The 25827-nt window shown below is 38.8% G+C and overlaps 1 protein-coding gene across 2 annotated transcripts in view; it reads left to right on the top strand.

The window, feature by feature from the left end:
• TESK2 (testis associated actin remodelling kinase 2) overlaps positions 1 to 25827 on the top strand; it is a 117581-nt gene that overhangs the window by 60833 nt on the left and 30921 nt on the right. For both annotated transcript variants that reach the window (XM_033113366.1, XM_033113365.1), the window contains exon 4: positions 13446 to 13494. In XM_033113366.1, the coding sequence (XP_032969257.1) occupies positions 13446 to 13494 (49 nt within the window). The remainder of the gene's footprint in view (positions 1 to 13445; positions 13495 to 25827) is intronic.

The following is a 25827-nucleotide window of genomic DNA, read 5'->3' as shown; positions in this document are numbered from 1 at the left end:
CCTCCCTTACTGGCCTTTTCATTTCTCAGATACACCAACCTCTTTCTCACTGTAGGGTCTTTGTACTTACTTTTCTCTTTTCTTTTGATGTCTTTATCCCAGAATCATATGGCATGCTTCTGCTGGGATATCCCCTCTTTAAAGAGATCTTTGTTGATTAGCCTGTCTAAAACAGCCATCCATATCACTATTGATCTCTTTCCTCTGCTTTGTCTTCATAGCTCATATCATTTCTGAAAATAATCTTGTTTGTTTACTTATTGTTTGTAGCCTCCAGTCTAGGATGAGGTCCTTGAGGGTAAAACTTTCTCTTGTTCACTATTATATTTCCAGCCTTATAGAGTACTAGCTATAGAAATGGATACCAATTAGAAGCAAGCCAGTTTGCATCACAGAAACCTACAAAAGCTTAGGAACTAAAGGTGGGTGTGAGGCTTGGGCTGAAAACAAGAGAACGATTGAAAGTCTTTTAAGGGGGAAACTGGGCCAGCAAGTCACCATCCCTATTCATTGAATCTAATAAGTTAACTCTAATCTATCCTGACAAGAGATGAGTTTATTTTTTGGAGAAAAATTGAAACAGAAGTGCTTCATATTAGGTAAGCATCTAACATGACAGAAGATAGGGAACGAATACCATACTGAGAAGAGGGAGAGGAAAGGATTGTCTGTATGCTCAATACCATGTTTCCCTGAAAATAAGACCCAGCCGGAAAATCATCCCTAATGTGTCTTTTGGAGCAAAAATTAATATACTACCCGGTATTATATTATATTATATTATATTATATTATATTATATTATATTATACCGGCTCTTCTAGTAAAATAAGACTGGGTCTTATAGTAAAATAAGACCAAGACTTATGTTAATCAGCGCATTAGAGCTGATTGTCTGGCTAGGTCTTATTTTTGGGGAAACACAGTAGTGAGGCTCTTGATACTTCTAGTCCTCTTCTATCACTTGGCTGTCAGACAGGCAGGAATCATCCTTCTCCCACCCTTAGTCCCACCACTTGCCAGGAAATCGGTGGATTTGGAGAAAGTGAATACTCCTGAGTAAAAGAAGAAAACTTTAAAAAGTAACCACCAAAAAACCTTATAATTATTTACTTCTAGGAGATAAAGAGAAGATACTGCATCTGTGAAACAAGAATAGTATACTATAAAATAGGAATAATTAGAGAACCACAAAGATGCTCAAAGAGTTCTTAGAAATTAAAAAACATGATAAAACCATTTGAATAGAAGAAGGTAAAGCAGATAAAGTTGAGGAAATCATAATAGGGAAAAATCAAAGATGGAAAATTGAGAGAAAAGATAAGAAAATTAAACAATCAATTCAGGAAGTCTATTTTTGATTAATACAAGATCATTTTCTAGAACTGACAGACATGAACTTCCAGATTGAAAGGGCCTACTCAGTGACCAGCACAGTGAATAAGCATATCATTATGAAATTTTAGAATATAAGTAATAAAAATAAGATCCTAAGCACGTCCACAGAGGAAAACAAGTCAAAACATATTCCATACAAATGATTAAAAGTGGCATAAAACTTCTCAATACCAGCTCTGAAAACTAGACCAATGGAATAGTGTTCTCTAAGAAAAAATTGTTTCCTACTAAGAATTCTATATCCAGCCAAGCTATCCGGTCAAGTATGAGGGTAGAATAAAGACATTTTCAGACATGCGAGGTTTTGAAAATTTTGCCTCTCGTGTGCCTTTTCTTATGAAGTTACTAGAGGATGTGTCCCGTCAAAACAAGGGACTGAACAAGACAACAAAATAAAAAGGAAATCCATAAGCTCTAGAAAGAAGCAGGTAGAAAGATGGTAGCAAGTCCAGGGTGACTGCTGGGCAACAGTCTAGAGAACAAGCAGTTCAGACTGGAGCAGAAGGATTAAGAGCTCTGGGAGAGATGTTGGGGAGGAAGGTCTGAAGAAAGAATTTAGAGATTTCCAGATGTGTTTGACAGGGTAGAAATTTTACAAGTCTGTTGGGGGCATTGGGAAAAAATAATCATAGGCATATAATAACTAAGCAAATGAAAAATTAGGCAAACAAAAACATTATACAAAGAATAAAATATAGGGGCCCACTTGATGGCTGAGGTGGTTGGAGCACCGTGCTCCTAACGCCGAGGTCGGGGGTTCCCCATGTGATTCCCATATGGGCCAATGAGCTGCACCCTCTGCAGCTAAGATTATGAACAATAACTCTCCCTGGAGCTGGGCTGTGGTGAGCAGCCTGAGGTTGGCGTGAGCTGCGGGCTGCTGTGTGCTGCCAGGGGCTGCTGTGTGCTACCGTGTGCTGCCATGAGTGGCCAGTGGCCAGCCTGAGTAGCTGGTGGCCAGCGTGAGTGGCCGGCATCCAGCGTGAGCAGCCGGCAGCCAGAGAGAGCTGCTGTGAGCAACTGGCGACCTACTGCCCCAGCTGGGGGAGTACAAGGCTCATAATACTGGCATAGGCCAGGGAGCTGTGTCCTACACAACTAGACTGAGAAACAACGGCTTGAACCGGAGTTGGGGCGCGGGGCGGAAGAAAGGGAGGGAAAAAAAGGAAAGAAAATATAATGCACTAGTAATAATTATAATCAGTCATAATAATGTAAATGCTGAGTCTTGATTTGTTTCTCTGGAATATTGATTTTTACCCAAAATTATCTTATAACAGTATTGGAAGGGAAGTAATTTAAGAAGGCTGAATCTTCAGCCTCCCTGTTGGTAGTCAGTAGAAGGTAAGAAATAGCAGTGTAAGTGTATTAGAGCTATGATGGTGAATAGAAGAAACAGCTTAGAGTTGAAAGTGGTTCCCTCTGGGAGTAGGATTCAGTGGTCATATAGGCAGGCTAGGGGACTGTTATTTTTCATTATATACCTATTTGAAGCTATGTAAGTGTTTATAATTCATGAAAATTAAGTTAGGAAGCTATTGCAGTAATCTAGAGAGAGGCAATGGTGGCTTGGACTGTGTGGTAACAGTGAAGGTGGAGAAGAAATGGTTGGACCCTGGATAGTTTTGCAAGTAGAGGCAAGGGGATTTCCTAATGGATTGGGTGTGGGATATTAGCACAAGTGAAGGAGGAGTCAAGGATGACTCTTAGGTTTTTGACTTGAACAACTGGGAGAATTGAGTTGCGGTTAACTACACTGGAAAAGTCTGTGTGAGAGACAGATTTTGAGGATCCGAGATCAGGAGATAACAAGTTGGCAGTTGGATAAACAAGTCTGGAATTCAGAGGAGACGTTCAGGATGGTTGTGTCTTACTAGTTGGGTGAGCTTACGCAAATTATGCAAGTAACTTTTCTCATCTGTGTAGTAGATAATAGTACTTCCATACCAGGTTGATGGGAGAATTAAATGAGATAATGTATATAAAGAACTTATCACAGGGCCGGCCTGGTGGCTCAGGCGGTTAGAGCTCCATGCTCCTAACTCCGAAGGCTGCCTGTTCGATGCCCACTGTCCATGTGGGCTCTCAACCACAAGGTTGCCAGTTTAATTCCTCGAGTCCTGCAAGGGATGGTGGGCTCCGCCCCCTGCAACTAGGTGGAACACGGCACCTATAGCTGAGCTGCTGCTGAGCTCCCGGATGGCTCAGTTGGTTGGAGTGTGTCCTCTCAACCACAAGGTTGCCGGTTCGACTCCCGCAAGGGATGGTGGGCTGCACCCCCTGCAACGAGCAACGGCAACTAGACTTGGAGCTGAGCTGCACCCCCCACAACTAAGACTGAAAGGACTACTTGAAGCTGAAGGGCACCCTCTACAACTAAGATTGAAAGGACAACAACTTGACTTGGAAAAAAGTCCTGGAAGTAGACACTGTTCCCCAATAAAGTCCTGTTCCCCTTCCCCAATAAAATCTTAAAAAAAAGAAAAAAAGAACTTATCACAGTGCAAGGCATTAAACGTTGACTGTTATTATTTTTATTATTGTTATTACTAATATCTAATCATCTGAAGCTGAGATTGAGGCTGAATAGCACAAAACTTAAGGATCCAGTCTTGACTCTGCCATTTGTTAATTGTGTGATGTTGGGCAAGCCACTTAATCTCTCTTCAGTTTTTTAAAAAAATGTAAAATGGAGATAATAATGGTACCTACCACATAATGTTTTCATAAGCGTTAAATGAAGTAATCCCTGTAAAGTACTTAGAACAGCATCTGACACATTGTTAAGTGCGGAATAAATATTATCCATCATCATCATCATTTGTCTGTGAACTCCTTGAAGAAGGGACCATCATGTTTATTTTCTATAGCCCCTACTTAATCCTTTGCCTGGCACTATGCTTAGAATATATGTGACAGAAAAAAAAAATTTAAGTGCTCTGTATATCTATGGAGAGCACATAGTAATTTCTTGATACATGTTTGTTAGATTGAATTGTTCTTTTTCCTCTATACATTTCTTCCACTTTGGGAGAGGGGAAAGAAATAAACATTTGAGAGTGTTGTTTCAGAAGTATGCTTACATCAGAGCATTTGAGATTTTGCTCCCCAGCATGTGTCATCACTTTGGCTCAAATAAACTCTTATAAAATTTTTTTTAAAAGTATGCTGACATAAATTGAAGTTTGTGTTTATATTTTACTATTTTGGTGTGAGTTTATGAGTAATCTTAGAATAAAGGATAACTTTGGAAGGAGGAGGAAGCTTTTTCTGTGCTTGGGGAGACAGTGTGGATAGTTGGGTTTCTGGATATTACTAGTTCTCTTGTAAACTTCCTAGATTTAAAGAAAAAGCATTTTGGGAACATTTAAAGTCACTACATAAATGTATTAATAGTTCTGCCTTTGTCAAGAGACTTGCTATTTTGCTCCTTGCATGGCAGTTTTAAGCAATCTGGTTTAAAATTTTTTGTGAAATAAAGAAAATACTTACAGAATGAACTCGTTCTTGGTCTCAGTTTACTTTCAGTTGTTATTCATGATAGAGGATATTTTTCTCTCAGAAATCTGGGATGTTTTTGCATTTGTTAAAGTAGCTTAATATTTGTAAGCAAGCATATCTAATTTTACCTTTTTAGAATTTTATATTGTTTCATTAAAAAAGTGTAAAATTAGAACATCAACCTGATTGGTCCTCTTGTTATTATATGTAGTGCTCTAGTGATTGCTGAGCAATGTTTCTTCTGCCTTTAGCTATCTTAAAATTGGGCTGTAAAAACCAGAGGTAGAAAAGAAAAAGACAGACTGAACCAGCTGTTTAGTGTCACCTGATGTGAGTCTTTGGTGATTAATGTCTGTTCAGCTGAATTTTCCTTATGTGTCCTTATATCCAGGACCTAGCACAACCAGTTTTCCATGATGTAATATCTCTAACACACTTTTGAACTGCAGCAAGCCTTACCCAAGGATGTTATTGCTTTTTTCATTGGTTTAGATTCATAGCTCTTTTGGGAACTTGAGACCTGAGATATCACCCTTTCTTTTCCTTTTTACTTATTGGTAATTTTTTCTAGTTCGAGAGTGTAATGATATCTTTGCTTTATTTGGGAGTAAAATGCAAAGCAGTTCCTTTTAGTGCCACATGTTAAAGCTTAGTGGAATCTGGTGGAGTATGTTACAGGACCTTTCCTTTCAAAATTATGGGAGGAAATCAGATAAAAATATATCAAAACTTCTGGAAAAACATTTTTAAAGTTAACCATTCTAAGTAGGTCTCAGATGTAGGCCTTTTAGAAAGCATATTAATATAAAAATCATGCCCACATTTTAATATTCTATTGTAGGTTTATTTCAGGCCGCTTTATTTTTGTCTTTTTTTTTTTAAATTGGGAAATATTGGGGAACAGTGTGTTTCTCCAGGGCCCATCAGTTCCAAGTCATTGTCCTTCAATCTAGTTGTGGAGGGCGCAGCTCAGCTTCAAGTCCAGCCACAGTTTTCAATCTTTAGTCGCAGGGGGCACAGCCCACCTTCCCATGTGGGATTTGAATCGGTAACCTTATTCTTAAGAGCTTGCGCTCCAACCAACTGAGCCATCCGGCCGCCCCTTCAGGCCTCTTAGTTGTTTTTTTTTTACCATAACTTTGGAGTCAGACATTTTTCTGGAAAGACAAGTACAGGTCAGAAAAACTCCTTCAATACACGTGGTGCTAATTGCTCAAATTTTGGCAATAGAAAGGCTTGTTAAAGCAAACCAGTTAGATTTTCATTGTTTTACAGATAGGCATTTATAAATCAAAAATGAAGTTATTATTGAAACACTTGACTTTTTTCTTCCATACCCATTGTCACAGAACAAAACATGGGCTTTGGAGCCAAACAGATGCAGATTCTAGTACCTTCTCCGACCTTTGTCAAATCATGTAAATGCTTTGAACCTCATTTTCCTAGATGATAAAATGGAGGTAATTCCACCTCAGGTAATATGTACATATAAAACACCTAGCACAGTTTCCAGGTATAATGTAGGTGAGCAATAAGTAGTAATTTTCTTGACAGCTTTGACGTAATGGCCACAGAACTCTTACTAGGTACTTTTATGCGGTATTGAGAGGTCCAAGTCTAACAGTAGTGTCAGTGTTTTGTTTGTTTGTTCCAGAATGAGGACAGCTAGATGCGTTTTAGACTCCTGTCATGCGTCTCCTTCGCTCTTCTGTATAGGTAATAAACTTTTGAGGAGGGATGACATTTTAACTTAGTGTTTAGCTCTGAGTTTTATACAGAACTGTGAGGTCAAGAAATATTTTACTGGATATAAATGTCACCAAGGAACATAATAATATTGTTTTTCTTATGCTTGTTTAGAAAGAGTCAGAGCCCAAAGTCTATTCTAGATCTGTGACCATGATGACATAGGATAGTGACCCATACATTTTTTCTCTAGCTGCCATAACAAATTGCCACACACCTACTGGCTTAAAACAAAATTATTATTTTATTGTTCCATAGGTCAGAAGTCTAACGTAGGTCTTACTGGACTAAAATCAAGGTATTGGGAGAGTTGTGTTCCTTTCTGGAGATTCTAGGGAAGAATCTGTTTCCTTACTTATTTCAGCTTTTAGTGGCTGCTTGCATTCCTTGGCTTGCAGCCCTCTTCCATCTCCACACTTCCATCTTCCATCTCCACATCTGACGTGACTGATTCAGTCTTTTTCACACTGACACTGATTCTTCTGCCTTTGTCTTTTACCTTTGAGGACCGTTGTGATTACATTGGACCCACCTTGATAATCTAGGATCGTCTCCCTATTTTAAAGTCAGATGATTAGCAACCTTAATTCCATCTGCAATTTTAATTCATTCCCCTTGCCATATAACAACATATTCATGGGTTGTAGGGATTAGGACTTGGACATCTTTGGACAGCTTCTGCCTACCATGATATTCCATTAGGAAAACATTTTTTTTTTTTTTAAAGATTTTATTGGGGAAGGGGAACAGGACTTTATTGGGGAACAGTGTGTACTTCCAGGACTTTTTTCCAAGTCAAGTTGTTCTTTCAATATTAGTTGTAGAGGGTGCTGTACAGCTTCAAGTTGTTGTCCTTTCAGTCTTAGTTGCAGGGGGTGCAGCCCACCATCCCTTGCGGGAGTCGAACCGGCAACCTTGTAGTTAAGAGGACGCGCTCCAACTAACTGAGCCATCCGGGAGCTCAGTGGCAGCTCAGCTCAAGGTGCCGTGTTCAATCTTAGTTGCAGGGGGCGGAGCCCACCATCCCTTGTGGGAGTCGAGGAATTGACCTGGCAACCTTGTGATTGAGAGCCCACTGGCCATGTGGGAATCGAACCGGCAGCCTTTGGAGTTAGGAGCATGGAGCTCTAACCGCCTGAGGCACCGGGCCGGCCCAGGAAAACCTTTTTGTGCGCATCCCTAGGTGCTACTATTAACCCGTATTAAATATTAATAAAACTCAATTTCTCTTTTTTACATAAAGATAATATAAGTAAAAATTCTCATTTCCTTCCCATACTTCAGTGGATAATCTTGTTCATTTCCCATTTTGGAAACTTGGCTGATAATAGTGGGGCCTAGGAAAGGGCCTGCCCCGGAATAAGAATTTTAACTTTTAATTGAATTCAGTAAATATTTACTGAGCACGATGCAGTGTTTTAGTATCTATAGAAGCACAAACTACATGGTGTGTTTAATCCAGGTCGGCTAACTACTGCAGTAAACAACTTAAACTCTTGTTGGCTTAAAAGCTTGTTTCTCATTCATATTCCAGTCCAATGCATGTTGGGTGGAGGTGGAAGGGGAGCAATTCTTACTGAGGACAGGGCACTAGTTTCCTCCACTTCTTCATCTGCAGGCAAATGAAGAAATAAAGTGTGGAAGATAGTGTTGAGGTTTTTATGGGACAGGCCTAAAATGACATCATCACTTCTGCCCCTAGAACTCCGCCACTGGCCAGCACTCTTATAGTCTTAATCAATTGTTATGGACATGTAGTCTACTTCAGGAGGAAAAGGAAAGCAATTTAGTGAACAAGTAGCCGTTCCCTTCCACACATAACATCCCTGCCCTCAAGAACCCTTTAATTTAGTGGAAGAAACAGGCATAGATAAAACTTTATGTAGAAGGGCAGGCCTGATAAGTGTTACAACAGAGGTTTATAAGGAGTGATAAGAGTGTAAAGGCAAGAGAAAGATTAATTTTGATTAGAAAGATTAGGGAAATATTTGAAATTATGTCTCTAAGATAGGGATTATTATAACCATCCTCAAAAGGCTACTTTAAGAATTAAATGACAACATGTGGCAGTGCCTGGCATACTAAAAGGTATATAAATGTTTGGTGCTATTGATGTTGTTATTTGGAGATATTCTTGAACTGAGTTTTTAAGGTTTGGTAGAGCTTTGAAATATGGATTCCAGATGGACTCATTCTAGCAACATATGGAAGTGGGAGAATCCCACTCCATATTTAGGAGTGGCGGGTTGTATAACTAAAACATGGAGAATGCAGGTGGATGTAATAGGAGATAAAGTAAGGGAGGTTTGAGTCAGATCATTCAGACTCTTGAATAACATACTAAGGAATTTGAACTTTGATCAGGAGCTGTGAGCTGCCACAAAAGCTTTCTGAGTAGCCAGTAGCTTCTTAAGGGAAGGGATTGTGTCTTATTCATTTTTATATATTTTTTATAACTATATGAAGAGGTAATATAACACTGTAATTATAATGGAACCCACTGTTCCAGTTTGACTGCTCGCTCTGTCACTTATTACCGTAGCTGTATGACTTTGGGCAAGTTACTTAATTTCTCTGAGTCTCAGTTTCTTTATCAATATGATTGAGGTAATGAAACTACTACTTCACTGGGTTGTGAGGATTAAATGAATATAATGTAAAGTGCTTAGAATAATGCTTGCATAGTAAGCTACTCTTTAAGAGTTAAGAGTTAGTCATAAGCATTATAATCATTGCCAATGTCTGGCATATGAGTATGGTAGGTACTCAGTAATTTTTGAGTGGTCAGAGTTGTGTTTTAAATTTACTCAGCAAGTGTTTATATACTGTTATATGCCAGGCAAGAGAATGCTGTTAAGGCGTTTATGGTCTAGTAGAGGAGATATTAATATAAGGCATGTTATAAGACATAAAGGTAGGAAATGATGATGCTATAGGAGAGGTGTAGATGGAGTGCCTTGGTAGTTCTGGAGCATGTCAGTTCAGAGGGGAGCCACACTTGTTTTGTGGGAAAGGAAGTATTTGAACTGGGCTTTGAGGATGGGTTGACTGTGGAAATGAGGGGGGAAGTGCATTCTAGCCAGTGGGAATAGCCTGAAAAAAGGCCAAGGTGTGGGAAAGCATGGTAATGATACTTTATGGGGAATGGTTAAGTCATGCTACAGGAAAGACTGAGAGGCAATATAAGTCTCTGGTCAAAGTCTAATTTACTAGCGGTATCAGAGGTAGGTGGGAGTTTCCTGTTGTAGTTTTACTAACTTTAGAGATTAGCTGTCTTTTGTGTAGATTGAGCCTTGCTACTCAATGTATGGTCCATGGACCAAACAACATCACCTGGGAGCTTATTAGAAATTTAGACTCTCAGTGCCCCCATAGAATTAGAGTCTGCAATTTACATGATTTACATGATTTGTTTCTACATTAAAATTTAGGAAGCACTGATCTAAAAAAAAAACAAAAACGAAAAAACAAGTCTCCCTACTTCTCAACATGTACGTATATGTAATATGAAACTAAAAATAACAAGTTGAGTAATCACTTCCTCTCATGCATATGCATTAAGAAAGTACTCCCTTCTTGAGCTAAGTAATTCTAGCTGGCATGATTTTTGGGTGGTGGTAGTGGGGAATAAGAATCATTCAAAATGTAACTTTTTTAGGTCCTGTCTCATACCAAAAAAGATTTGAGGTTTTATCCACAACTTAGATTTTGATATAATTAGCAATAAAAATTTTAGTGAAAATGTACTGTTAATATTAAATGCTTTCCTAGACATATATCACTTCCCTGTGAAGGATGAGTAATATTTCCCTTTTAAAGTATATTCTGTTTATAGCAACTGGAATGATTAACTCCGCTCAAGCTCATCTTCCAATATAAGCTAATGCCGTCTCAGCTTGCCAGCTCTGTGACACTGTTGTGGACGTGATGGTGGTGGAAAGGAAATGAGGTTAAGGAGGTCACGCAGAGAAGCTTCACATAGAAGTAGAGTTGTGCGACACCACTGTGATGTGGTGATGTGAGTAGGGGGTGGGGAAGAAGGCAGACAGAAAACTCACACGAAGTGAGCGGCTGTCTGAATGTGCTGTCTGTGACACCTCCGTGGATGTCATGGTCACAGTGATGGTGTTCCTGGGGGCAAGGGAAGCAAGGGTGTATCACCCCCAAACCAGGTCTCTCCAGCTTCTAGGAGACCCATGACTTTAGAATGTAGCCGTCATTTTGCTAGTAGAAGCCTAGCTTCTATATAAATATTTGACTAAATAAAATAAATACCTCTTGGCTGGGAGTGTTCTTTCTTATAAAATGAGTTTACAGTGTGAAGCTAATTTGATGATGATTGTTTTTTCATTCAAGAAATGCTTGTTTAGCATCTTATGTGCAAAGCATTGTGTTTCAGGCACTGTATATAGAAACAAATGAGATGAGATCTGTACTCTTAAAAACTTTTCTTATATTCTAGTCTGGAGAAGGAGTCAGAAATGTTAAACGAAGAAGAAGGGCTAACATTTTCTAGTGCTTATATTCCAGGAGCCCAAGTTATCTCATTTCATCTTCACAGTAACCATCTAGGTTAGAATATTAATGTCCCATTTTGTGAGTGAAGAAATTGAAATACAGAGAGGTCATCAGTAAGTAGCAGAGGCAGGATTCAAATCCAAGCAGTTTTGACTGCAGACCCTGGACCACTTCACTTATGCAAATGAGCAGTCATTACTTGAGCTTGCTTACTACGTGCCAGATGCTATACTAAGTACTAGAAATGCAGAGCTAAATAAAACTCTGAGTCTTCTGCAGTAAGGAAAGTTACAAAAGAGTGATGGAGGTTATTGTCCTATTTTACAGAGAGGGAAACTAATGCTTGCCAAATAAAAGGTGGAGGTAGGATTTGAACCCAAACCTGCCAACTTCAGAGCCCTTTTAACCAACTCTGTTTTGCTTTCCATTTCTTCCCAATCCAGAGGTAAGTTTCAACTAGTCATTGGAGCCTGCATCCTGTTTTCAGTACTGCCTAGATCTTGCCTCCCTTTCTCAGGTTCCCAAATCTCTGGATGCACTTAGAAGAAAAACAGTGATCCAGAAACTACCTGTTGGAGAAACTCTGAAATTTCCACATTAGTAATTTTGGTGGAAGCAGCATGTCTTTAAAACTGCTTTAATATCACAGCCTACCAGGCATTCTCCCTCACTCAGTTTCTTTTCACTCATCAATGCATGTGCATACTATTTGCTAGGCACTGTTTAGGTGCTGCGGTCACAGGAAAGAGTATGACCTGACCTCTGCCTTCATGGAACTTCACAGCCCTTTCCAGCGTAGTCACTGCTGTGCTACACCGCTCACTTGTAGTCAGTCTCTTCCCTTTTCTTAGTTCTTCTAAACTAGAACTTAATTGTGGGTATTACTAGTGAGACTTCCTTCCTGGCAATGCAAACCCCAATTGTCACTGACTTTATGACATTTGTCTCCACCCACTTTATGATCATCAGTCATAATCATTGATCTGTGATTTTTGAAATCATTGATCTGTGAAATATAACCCAGTTATATTTATATATAAATATAACCTGTTGGTTTAAAAAAACTGAAAAATAACGTAAGTGTATACACTAAAAAATGTATATAGTACCACTTTACCCCCTCAGTACCACTTATTATTAATGTTTCTGGACTTTTTTTATTAATATACAAACATTTTTCACACAAATGGTATTTGTAGCTAAATATTTTCATTTAACAGTATATTTTGGATATCTTCCTTCCCATATCAGTGCATAAAGATCTACTTCATTCTTTCTAATGGCTATATAGTATTCCAGTCTAGGAATATATTATAAATATTTAACCAGTCTTTTATTGGTGGGTATTTAAATTCATATATACTGGTGAAGTAGATGTCCTTTTACATGTATTTTCGCTCACCCAAATTGAGTATATTTGTAAGATAAATTTGTAGAAGTGAAATAAGAGCAATTAAAATTTTTGCTAAATATGATCAATTACCCTTTGAAAAAGTTGTGCCAAGAATTCAACAGTGTTTCTCATTCTTGTTTTCTACCTTCTGGACAACACTGAGCATTATCAATCTTAATCTTTTTTCTCTTGATAGATTTAAAAAGCAATTATCTTCTTGTTTTAATGTACATTTCTTTAATTATGAGTGAATTCGAGCACATATTGATATTTTTATTAGTCATTTATACTTTTTTTTCTGTGAATTCTGTTGTGTGTTTTACATATTTGGAAGAGGTTTTTTGTTTTGTTTTTTTTTAATGTTAAGGAGTTTGTCCTTTGTCATCCAGCAAATGTGGGCTCCCCCATCTCCCCTGTTTGTTATTTATAAATTACAGACCTTCAGATTGGGTAGTCCAACTTGCTTACTTTATAGATGAGGAAACCTAGCCCCAAATAGTGTTAAGGTTGGTGACTTTTTTTGGCAGGGTCGGGGGTGAGCATGTAGTCAGATAGTGACAGAGCTGAAATGAGCATGAAGTTGTTTTACTTCCAGTTTGGTGCTTTTTTCATTATACTATGCTAGTTTTAAGGCTTACTCCTCTCCCTCTTCCACCATTACTTTTTACCACTAAGTCTTGCCACCACAACTACATATTTCATGGTAAACTTAGAAACTTACCGGCCTAGTGTCAAAGATTGAGAGCTATAGGGTTGTACAGGAACCCAGGAGACTTCACAGGTATTGGATTGTTTCTAAATATGATAATTAAACTAGTTTCTCTGTAGGCAGTTATGTTCATGTTCTTTTCATTTATTTAAAAAAAAAACCAACCTGTTTTGTTTTGTAGGTTCATGGGTGTGTGTGTACATCAAGGACAATTGCATGCACTTACAGAGGTAAGACTTCAATAGCGTGTTGAAGTGACTTTGTTGCCTTAGTTTCAGCATTTATGGTTCCATAGTGATTGTTACATGCACATATAAGGAAAATTTGTGTGCATTTATGTTTATGCAAAAATGGCAATGTTAACAATGTTTTCTTCTGTTGCCTGGAAACAATGACCATATCTCTTAATGCTCTTGGATTCTCTCATTATACTTGTTGAATATTCCGAGAATACGAGTGCTCAATTATTAAATTGGTTCTCGATGCCTGGATGACCCCCTCCTAAGCTATGGAATGGCATCACTTGGCTGCAGATTCTATCATGAAAACAATGATTACCAAGAAATGATTGGTGTCCTGATCTAGAATTCCACTGTCACTGCTCTAGTTTCCTGATTGGTCTCATTACCCCTTGGAATCAGTTTACTTCTCCATTCTCATTTCATTTTCTGCCTCTTCTAGGCAGATAAATATGAGATAGTCATTTCTGAGGCTCTGAGGAACAGAGAATCCTCTCTAGAACAAAGACTTCCCAAATTCAGGTACTGAGTTACCAGTTTCAGAATTTGCTTGGGTGCTTCTCAGAAACACAGATTCCTGGAATCTTTTAGATTTCGTAGGTCTGCATAGGGCCCAAGTGTATTCTTTAAATCTCCCTAGATTAGTCTCATGAGCATCTAGATTTTAGAATCTGTGTTCTAGAATGTTTTCACATTCCTCCTTAAGAAGTGCGTGCCAAAATACAAAGTGAAGAAACTTAGGAAGTAAAATTGTTTAACAGAATTTGCAAGAGTATTGGTTTCCTACTGGCTTGGTGTCTGTTATTAGGCCTTAATATCTTATGAAGGAGCATCTCATGTGCCTCACTCTTTGAGTATATCTGTTTTCTCAGTTATGGAGAGCACCAAAATGTGGAATGTGTATAGCTATGTCCTGCCTCTTATATGGAAGGCCAAAGAAGGTGAAATAGTGAAGTGGTTAACAGCATGGACTCTGAAGTCTTGATTGCCTGGATTTGAATCCCTCTGTGCCTCAATATTTTCATCTGTAAAATGGGAATAATGATAATAGTCATTACACTCCCTGCCCCAGGGAGTCTAGATAGAGAAGAGGACTAGTAGCTAAGCCCTAGAGTATTTCAATTTTAAAAGTCTGGGGAGAAGGGCAGATATAGAAGGAGTAGCTAGTGAGATAGGAAGAAAAGCATATTGACCTGGAATAAAAAGAAAGAAGGAGTTTCAAGGAGAAGGGAGTAATTAATTGTGGCAAATATTGCTGATAAGATGACCACCTCAGAGGGATATTTTGAAGATGAATGTAAAATGCTTATTTAGCACAGTGCCTGGCATACAGTAATTGTTAAATACATTTTAACTATTATAGCTTTTATTATTAACAGTGACTAGTCCCTCCTGAACTCTTTGAATTGTCAACATTTTTTCATTTGGTACTTAGTTCTATACTGTTGTTAGTGTCATTAAATGTTTTGAAAATTTTTTATTCAAGTAAAGCATAACAGAAAAAGCACATATATGACAAGTATACAGCTCACTAAATTTTTGCAAATGTACACACCCATAAACCAGCATCCCAGATCACAGAAACATTTTCTGTGTATTTCTTTTCTCAGAAGTGAGTCTATAAATTCTTCAAAGACAATTGTCTCCTTCTCTCAAGCCTTCTACCTGCTAAAGCTCTGACAGTACTAATTGTAAAACATATTTGTTGTACTCCCAGCTTATATCATTATTCTCTGAAATGTGAGTTCATTGGAAGGGCTTGTGTATTGGTTTTTCTGACAAAGAAGAAGATACTTTAATATTTGGGGTCACGTCACAAAATTTAGAAGTGGAGTATAATGGAAATGGCAGAAATGAATGATCTTAATACAACATACTCTTGGCCATGTTACACTTAAATAATATTTTCTGTTGCTTTATAGCTTGTGTATAGTCATATACAATATACAGTGCATGTTTTGTGAAGGAGTATGTATTTCCAGTATTATTAATGAGGTATTGACATAGCCTACGACATTAATAATTTTTGTTATGTTACTAGGCTGATGTGAAGTCCAAATATCCAAGTGGTCTTGGTTGTTTTCAGATGGCAAAGGCCATCATGACATAGATCTCTGGGTACTCCTACGTTTAATTGCCTTACAGTTGTTTTTCACTTTTGTATTTTTTTATTAGTTTCAGGTGTACAAAATGCGGTGATGATTAGACATTTATACACCTCACAAATTGATTACCCCAACAAGTCTACTACCCATCTCACACCGTACATAGGTATTCTAATACCATTGACTATACTCCCTATGCTGTACTTTATATCCTGTGACTGTATTATATATATATATGGTGTGATCAAACAATATAGTGAATGTTTAAATAAAAAAATATTACAGTAAAAGACACATTGTCATTAATCTCCGTCAAAATACTCCCCCTCACTTCAAACACACTTATCCCATCGTTCTTGCCACTTTCTGAAGCAGTACTGGAAGTCCTCTTTCGTGTCTTTAGTTGTGCTATCGTGGATGCCTTGATGTCCTGAATCATTTTGACTTTGGGGAAGAGCCAGAGTTGCATGGTGCCAGATCTGGTGAATAAGGTGGATGAGAACACACCGTAATGTTTGTATTTGACAGAAATTGCTGTATCAGAAGCAATGTGTGACATGGAGCATTGTCATGTTAGAGGATGATTTACAACATACTTGAAAACACACCTCTCAACTTTAGCTCACACCTGAGTGATGGCACCAAACAAGTTGAAACTTGTCACACACTGTTACTAAGGTTCAACGTGCAGCTTCCCATATTGAAGATCCCTGCCTTTCTGTTGGACGGCACTCGGCAGCAGCATTCACCATAGTTTGTGATCACAATGGAAAGGCTCTGTGTCACACATCCCTTCTGGTATGGTAATGTCTGTCAATTAAAAACATGATGGTATATCCTCATCTACCTTATTCACCAGATCTGGCACAGTGCAACTTCCGGCTCTTCCCCAAAGTCAAAATGACCATGTAAGGTAAACGTTCTGAATCAATTCAGGACATTGAGGCAGCCACGACAGCATAACTAAAGATACTCACAAAAGAGGACTTTCAGAACTGCTTCAGAAAGTGGCAAGAACGATGGGATAATTGTGTTCGAAGTGAGGGGGCAGTATTTTGAGGGGGATTCATAGCAATGTGTCTTTTACTGTAATAATTTTTTTTTAATTTAAACATTCACTGTATATTTTGATCACAGTCCATATATGTATATGTATGTGTTCCTATATAATTGTTGACATTCAATATTATTTTATATTAGTTTCAGTGGTTAGGCAGTGGTTAGGCATTTATATAATTTATGAAGTGATCTCCCCTTAAGTCTAGTAGCCATCTTTCACCATACGTAGTTTTTACATTATTGACTATATCCCCCATACTGTTAATATATTTCACATATCCATGACTGTTTTATGACTACCAGTTTTTACTTCCTCACCCATTCTCATCTTTCTCACCCATACCCCCCAACACCCCTCTCATCTAGCAACCATCAGTTTGTTCTCTGTATCTCTGAGTCTGTTCTGTTTGTTCATTTATTCTGTTCATTAGATTCAACATTTAGCTGAGATCATATGGTATTTGTCTTTCTCTGTCTGACTGATTTCACTTAGCATAATATCCTCTAAACCATCCATGTTGTTGCAAATGGCAAGATTGCATTCTTTTTTATGGCAGAGTAATACTCCATTGTATAAATGTACCACAATTTCTTTATCCAGTTGTCTATTGATGGGCATTTTGCTTGTTTCCACATCTTGGCTATTATGAATAGTGTTGCAGTAAATATAGGGGTGCATATATGAGGTCTAACAATTAAGTTAGCAAACTTGTTGCAACACAGTTCCTAATCTTTTTTGCTATCAAGGGATTATTCATTATGAATTTGTACCAACTGGGCAAACAGTTAACCAAGATTTACTATATGGAAAACAGTTACTATATGGAAATGCTGAAAAGGCTGCGGGAAAATGTCTGAACTTTTTGCCAACGATTCATGGCTCTTGCATCATGACAATGCATCAGCTCACACAACATTGTCTGTGAGAGAGTTTTTAACCAGTAAACAAATGACTGTATTGGAACACCCTCCCTACTCACTTGATCTAGCCCCCAATGACTTCTTTCTTTACCTGAAGATAAAGAAAATATTAAAAGGAAGACATTTTGATGACATTCAGGACATCAAGGGTAATACAACGACAGCTCTGATGGCAATTCCAGAAAAAGATTTCCAAATTGCTTTGAAGGGTGGACTAGGCGCTGGGTCAGTGCATAGCTTCCCAAGGGGAGGACTTCGAAGGTGACCATAGTGATATTCAGCAATGAGGTATGTAGCACTTTTTCTAGGATGAGTTTGCTAACTTAATTGTCAGACCTCGTATTTTTTTGAATTAGTGTTTTGGATTTCTTTGGTTAAATACCCAGGAGTAGAGTTGCTGGGTCGTAAGGTAGTTCTATTTTTAATTTTTTGAGTTACCTCCATTCTGTTTTCCACAGTAGCTGCACCAATTCACAGTCCTACCAACAATGCACGAGGGTTGCCTTTTCTCCAAATCCTCACAACACTTGTTGTAATTGCCTTTCATTTTTGGCTGTGCAGCACAGCTATTTGTTTCAAGAAGAATCACAAAAATAAATTACTAACAACATCTACTACAACACTTGGAACTTGGATGATATTTAGTAGATATTTCTTGACGGGTGGGATGCCTGCCCTCTGCAGAAATGTGAGCACCATTCCTTATTTCTCTAAAAAGTTCCTTGTTTATCAGTAATTACAGTAGGCAAGCACAACTTTTGTTAATGTCTATAAAGTATTGATATTATTAGGAGGAATATTTTTCATGTACAGGGTGATCTGGACTTTTCTGGGCTTGAACCATTTCCACGAGTCTTGATTGGAATTGTAGACATTAATTGAACTTGGAAAAGTCAAACACTTAGGGGTGTGTGTGTGTGTGTGTGTGTGTGTGTGTTTTCTTAAACTGCGTGAAGTAAGAATAGACTTCTAAGTTTTTAAGCAAATAAGTGTTTGTTACACAGTTTGATAAAAGATCAGAACCGTTTTTTAGGTTTAATTAGTTGAATTAAGAATCCATATTGTATTGAGTAGGAATGCTCTTCAAGTATGGTCTTTGATTCAGAAGAATTAACCTTGTCTTTCATTTAGTCACGAATATCAAGGAAGTGGAAATCTTCTGTTTTTAAATACAGAAAGTATAACCCATATGTCAGTTAGTTATTGCTATATGATATCCAACCACAAAAACCTCAAAAGACTACAGCAATAAACATTTATTTCTTACAAGTTGTCAGGGTTTAGCTGAGCTGAGCTGCGCCCAGTTGGGCAGGCTGCTGGTCTCACGTGGACTCACGGATGCACCTGTAGGTGAACTGCTGGTCTGCTCTAGGCTGAGCTTTCTTGGAGCAGCTTTGCTCCAGCTCTTTCTCATCGTTCCTTGTGGGACCAGTGGGCTAGCCTGGACATGTCCTTTTTAAGATGATACCAGAATAGCAAGAGTATGCCAGCCCATTTGCACAAGTGCTTTTCATGATTCTGCTTATGTTCAAATTTGCTTGGTCAACAGCCCATTGAACGAAGCAAGTCACATGCCTGAGTCCATATTGGGAGCATACTGCAAAGTTAAGTGTCAAAGGGCATGCATTCATTCAGTAAGGTGTGAAGAACTGCAACCATTGTTGCACTCTTCCATACCCTATAAATACTCCCAACTAGCAGATCATAATTATTTGCTTTTTCTACCCTACTTGAGGGGAAAGACTTTCATTTTTAAAATTATAATTCCCAGTTATTAATCATCCACTACAAGTGCTCTGCTTGGTGTGTTATATATTAGCATAATTCTCACAGTTCTGTAATCCCGTTTCTTATTTTATAGGTGAGAAAACTAAGGCTTAGAGAAGTTAATTGACTTCTCCAAAGTAGGATTTGGATCCAGTTTCATCTGACTTCAAAGCCTATTCTCTTCCCATTACAACATGCTGTCCTTAATTCGCTTATGTATTCCACACAGTGCTAAGCACAGATTCCTGTATGTGTAGCATGTGTTGTATGTGTAGAATTTGAGTCTGACTAACTTTACATATATTTCGGGTTATTTGGCAAAAGGTATTTCCTGGTTATGGTGTATATTAAAATGTGTGGGGGCAAGTAACAGAACATATTTAAATGGTGTTAAACAGCAAGACTCATATAACTGGAATTCCAGCAGTATATTAGGTGAAGGGTTGGTTTGATGGGGTCCAGAGACCCCATTTCTTTCCATTTCTTTTCTCTGTCTTTACATTGTCAACTTTATCCTAAGGTTGACTGTCATTTGTAATTGAAAAGGAGCTGCCGCCAACTTACATGCTGTATGTTTTCTCTTCCATATACAAGATGGAGGGGGTGGTCAAAGAAAGAGAGGAGAGAGAGTGAGATGGTCGATCATGCATCATCTCATTACACTATTCTTTTTGAGCTTGTTCAGAAAGGCACAAAGAGGGAAACATCTTTGTAATCAAACAGTTTAGAGAAGCTCTTTGTGTAGAACCTCTCAGTGCCTAGAAGATTGGGAATTGGGGAAGGAGGAGGGCATACGGTTGTGGGGCAGGGGTCTCAGGTGATAATTGTCTCCGGTCAAAGGAGTCAGCAAAAGAATTGCTTGGCAGGTAGGATATTTGGGGGTCTGTCTTGCCTTTTCTGCCATGGAGAGACTTGTTTCTTTTCCACAATGGCAATGAGAACCACTTTGCTATGAACACAGCAATTGCTTGGCCTAGTCAGGTGATGCAGTCTCTTTAAACTCAGTCAGGCAGATACTGGGTACTTAAGGAAATGCTTTTAGCTGATGAGGGAATGGATCAGTCCAGCAGACAGCTGAAGAGAATTTTTTATTCACAGAGCCCTCATCCTCTTCTCACTCACCATTTCCACCCCTACTATACACCTTCTTTCTTTATTAAAAAATAGTTACTTTGGAAATACCTTGTTTATGTGGGTTGAAACGTGTTGTTTCTGAGTTGTTTTCTCTCAGACTTATAAGAAGCCTTATATAATCAGAGAGCTTACAATGAAAGGAAACTCTGTGGGTTCAGTAACCAAACTCATGTATTATTTATAAAAATGAGCAGCCAGACCCCGATTCCAGTTTCTTGGTGTGCTGTGATATTGCCATTAATTGTGCCTACTTCTTGTTTTGTTTTTGTGTGGCTCAGTACAGAGTATTCTCCTGGCCTTATTTACCTTGAGCCACATGTGAAATTATCTGGTGCCTGCCTTGGGTTAACTTTGGCAGCTTAGCCATACCAATCTTTCAAGCGTGGGGTTGTTTAGGGGGGAGGCTACTACTACCAAATGGTAATTAAGAGGACTCACCAAAGGTACCAACAATGATTGCCTCTGTGACTCAAGACTTCCTAAAGGAATGATGAGAGTAGGGAAAATGACAAAGATATGAATTAACGTCTATGAGGGAAGAAAGAGATTCACTTTATACATACCACTTTAAGTGAATCTGCTGTAATCTAGGCACTCTGCTAGGCTCTGGGCTTATCAGGATAAACAAAAGCCTGTTCCCCAATCTACTGCTGCATAACAAACTACCTTAAAACTTAGTAGCTTAAAAAAATCATTTCATTTTGCTTGCAATTTTGTAGGTCAGGTAGTCGGAAAGGTTTTGCTGAGTCTCTGATCCACACATGTCAGCTGGGGCAGCTGAGCTGAAGGACCCACTTCCAATATGGCTTCTTCATTCATATGCCTGGTGCCGTGGTACTACTCCTGGCTCCCTCTCTTTCACTACATGGTGTCTCATTGTTTAGGTCATCTCCATATGGCTTGAGTTTCCCACAGCTTGGTGATCTCAGGATAGTGTCAGACTTTTTACATGGTGACTGGTGAGAGGAACAAGCCACCCAAATGGGAACCTCAAGACTTCCTATGATCTAGCGTTGGAAATTCCAAAAAGTGACTTAAGCTGCATTTTACTGGTCAGTTTTGTTTTTTTTTTTCAATTTGGAGGAACAGTGTGTTTTTCCGGGATGTCAAGTCATTGTTTTTCAATGTAGTTGTGGGGGACACAGCTCAGCTCCAAGTCAAGTCGTTGTTTTCAATCTAGTTGTAGAGGGCGCAGTTTACTGGCCCATGTGGGACTTGAACCGGCAACCTTGTTGTTAAGAGCTCACTCTCTAACCAACTGAGCCATCCGGCCACCCCTATTGGTCAGCTTTGGTTCAAGGAAAGGTGAATTATTCGATGCTACATCTCAAAGACCATTTTTATTCCACTATAGTGTCTTTCATGAACTCAGTGTTTAATGACAAGGATATTGAGAAATTTCGTACTGTGCCCTTTCTTAGAAACTATTTTTTTTTTAATATCCAGCTGTTGCTTCGTGCTGCTAACTCTCAGATCTCCATATATATTAATGGTTATTATTCATTATAGTTCTTTTTTTCCCTATCATCTCCTGTTTTCCACTATTTCAAATAAAACTTAGCTCGGTTAGGTCACCATTTTAAATCTTACCATTTTCTATTGTTAGAATCCTTGTTCAGCCAAATAAAAAAAATAAAAGAATAAAAAAATTGGAGTTAGTTTTAACTTTTTCTCATCTCTTGAATTTAATTAGTTCCCAATCCTATCCTAATATATTCTACTGTCTTTCTGATTCTTCTTTCTTTCTATTCCTGCCACAATCTTATTCCATGGCTGGATTCCTACAAATACTTTGTGGCTCTTTTTCCTGTCTCTAGTCTTTCTTTGTTTCAATTTGATATGCTACTACTTAAATATTCTTCATTAGGCATACTTTGATAATGTGATGCTCCTGTTTAAAAACTTCTGTTTAACATTCTAGGCTCTCTCTAACCTGATTTCAGAATATGAATCCCTCCCTTTAATTAGGTAGGTCTTCTTGCTATCTTCTACACATGCTGGCCTTAGATGTGCCTTTCAGGACCTGGAATGCCTTTACTTCTCCCTTTCACATTCTTAGGTTATGTCAAATCCCAGGTTCTCTACTAGAGCTCAGCCTCCTGAATGGGGCATATAATAATGCCCTGTGTGGCTGGGCCCATAGTAGAGTTTACCCTTCAATAACATGGGTTTGAACTGTGAGATAGATGGATGTGTATTCAATATACATCCAATAAACACTGTAAAGTATTTTAAATAACTACTGTAAATGTATTTTCTCTTCCTTATGATTTTCTTAATAACATATTCTTTTCTCTAGCTTACTTTATTGTGAGAATACAGTATATAATACATATAACATACAAAATATATGTTAATCAACTGTTTATGTTATTTGTAAGGCTTCCAATCAGCAGTAGGTTATTAGTAGTTAAGTTTTGGGAGAGTCAAAAGTTATATATGGATTTTCAATTGCATGGGGGTTGATTTCCCTAACCATCCCCTCCCCCCACATTGTTCCGTGGTCAACTATATATGTTTAGGTTGTGGTTATAGATGATTGTTTACTGTAGACCTAGCTCAAAGAAAGCTGAATTAGTCCCAGTGGAAAGAGCCAGAAGTAAAACATAGTGTGAAATGTCACATCTCAAGTCCTTTCACAATTAGAAGTTTGCTTATTTAATTTATACTTGTAAAAAAGCTAAAAGTATTCCTATAAATACATGTTGGCATCGTCTTTACTTTTGAAAAAGTAGCTTTTATTTAATTTTTTTGGTTTGGTCATTTACTAGTAAAAAAAAATCTCTAAATAAATTATACATGTTTTCCTTATGACATTTGAAGTTGGCAATCTAACCCACGAATAATGCAGGAGTTCCTTTAGTTTACTTTATTCTTAAAGCAGTTTTTCCCTAACTTGCTAACTTGCTTCTGGCTCATTTATTAATTCAAAAAATATTTACTGGGCTCCTACTATGTGTCTAACACTGTTTCAGGTACTGGGAATATGATAATGAACAAATAATAATCTCTGCCCTCTTGGAATTTACATTGTAATCAGCAGGGGGTGGACAGAGGAGTTAGACGAAATAAGAAAACAAATGATATATATAGTGTTAAGTGCTGTGGGGTTTGCAATTTCAAATATGTGGACAGGGAGGATCTTACAGAAAAGGCAAAAATTAAGGAGATAAGGGAACTAGCTGGGTGAATATCTAGGGAAAGAGTATTCTAGGCAGTGGGAACAGCAACTACAAAGACATGGAGGCAGAAATGTGCCTGGTGTGATCAAGGAACTCCAAGGAGTGTGATGTGGCTGCAGCAGTGAAAGTAAGAAAAATAGTAGTCGATGGAGGTCATAGAGGAAACACAAGCCAGATCACATCGAGTCTTACAGACCATTGTAAGAACTTCAGCTTTTACTCAGGATGAATTGTGGAGTCTTCGGAGGTTTTTGAGTAGAGGTATGACAATGATATAGGTATCCGGTGTGTTCCTGGGATCGTGATCTCCCAGTCGCCGAAGAATGGGAAACGCAGATCGGAGAGGCAAGGTTTAAGCAGTACCGTTTTATTGTAAAGCGCAAGAGAAAAGCTCTCCGGAGAGAGGGGGGATCCGAAAGTGGAAGGCCCCCCACCCCCCCAACAGGGCTATGCTAGGAATTATAATGTCCCTGAGTCAGAGCTGATGGGTCTCCTGTACTTGGGCAGTTAACTTGAGTGGGCTCTGCAGTTTGAAATTGTTAACTACAAGCTGATTGGTCCCCTGCACCTGGGCTGATTATTCTGACGGGCCCTGCAGTTTGAAATTGTTAGCTATTTTAAAGTCATTTCCTTTGGCTTTTGTTATGGTTTCGGCCTTAATCCCCTCCACTATGGCCATGTCCCTGACTGCCAATGATTTTTCTATCTCAATACCATCGAGAGGCAAAAACACTATTATATATAAAACACAGACAAGCACAGATATTAGAGATCAGATATATATAAACAGAATTATTAACAATTACAGAGAGGTCCTGAGATTTTATAATTACCCCTATAATTTCAAAGAAGCTGGAACAAGGGGTGGGAGGTCTGGCTTGATTAAGAATTAGCCGCTTGGTTTAAAAAGTGTCTCTTTTACCTTCAGTTACCTCAGCTTCAGGCATTCCTGGTTATAAGTGGATTAGGAGATGGGTAGAGTTCCCTTTTTTCTGAACTATTAGTTTAGTTGTTTTTTTTTCCTATGCTCGTGATGGGGGCTTTTAGAAACCTGTCACGTCTGGCCATCCTTTCTGCAGTGTTATAGTTCCAGTTAGGATCAGCAGAAGGTACTATATCTGGTCCTGGGGCATTGCCTTGTGTGTTTCTGGCAAATACTTCATCTGCCTCTCAGTGGGCCACTTCTAAAATGTGATCCCTTTCAATAGCAGTACAACAGGTGGCCAAGATAAACTTGTCCCAACGTTTTAGAATAAGTGTCCCAATATTTTGGAGCAGCCCAAAGAGGTGTAGGTGCTTGAGGCCTTGTTGCCCATCTGAAAAAGCAGAGGGAGAAAAGAAAGACATAGCTTTGCTGTCTCTTCCCTGCCGTCACCTAATTCCAAGGCGTCCCCTGGACCTGTGGATTCCAACGCTCTGCATGACCAAACGCCAGTAACCGAGGAGACATGGGCCTCCAGGAGTAGTTACACTTACCTGGGCCATGCCACCCATGTTTCTGAACCTCGCCGTGATGCAGCCCTATATTTGGTGCTACTTGTGTGTTCCGACGCTCTGCATGACCAGATGCCAGCAACTGAGGAGGCATGGGCCACTGGGAGTAGTCATGCTTGCCTGGACTGTGCACCCATACTCCCAAACCTTGCCTTGTTGTACCCATGGGGAGGGGTATTTCTTTGTGGTTGTCTGTTTTTGACCTGGCCCTGGGCGATAGAGATGATGGCCAATGATTAAACACCCAGTAGTGGAAGTGTGTATACCACGACCTCTGGCATCTTGTAGGCCTGCCGACCGTTGCCCATATCTTTTTCCTCATCTAACAGGAAGCGGATTATTGAGATGATACTCAGAACTTGGAGGGGGGCCTCTTTTATTATAAGCGGGAACAAACTTTGATAACTAGAGGAGAAGAAATTCAGACATCCTATAATAGACTTATAGAGAAATGCTACATGGCCAAGATGTGTAAGGTCAGTGAAGGCCTTACTATTATTCCGGCAATGGGAGAGGTGGACTAGTAACTGGCTGAGATATTCTGGCTGCTAGGGATGTAGTCCTAGGTGTATATGGTAGACGGTACAATCACCAGAAAATTGACACCGAGTATGTTCTACATAAAAACAACATGCTTCTTCCTTACATTGACTGCAGGACCA

This window comes from Rhinolophus ferrumequinum, chromosome 9 (assembly GCF_004115265.2).
Source record: "Rhinolophus ferrumequinum isolate MPI-CBG mRhiFer1 chromosome 9, mRhiFer1_v1.p, whole genome shotgun sequence".
NCBI lineage: Eukaryota > Metazoa > Chordata > Mammalia > Chiroptera > Rhinolophidae > Rhinolophus > Rhinolophus ferrumequinum.
This window is presented reverse-complemented; position numbering and strand designations above follow the sequence as displayed.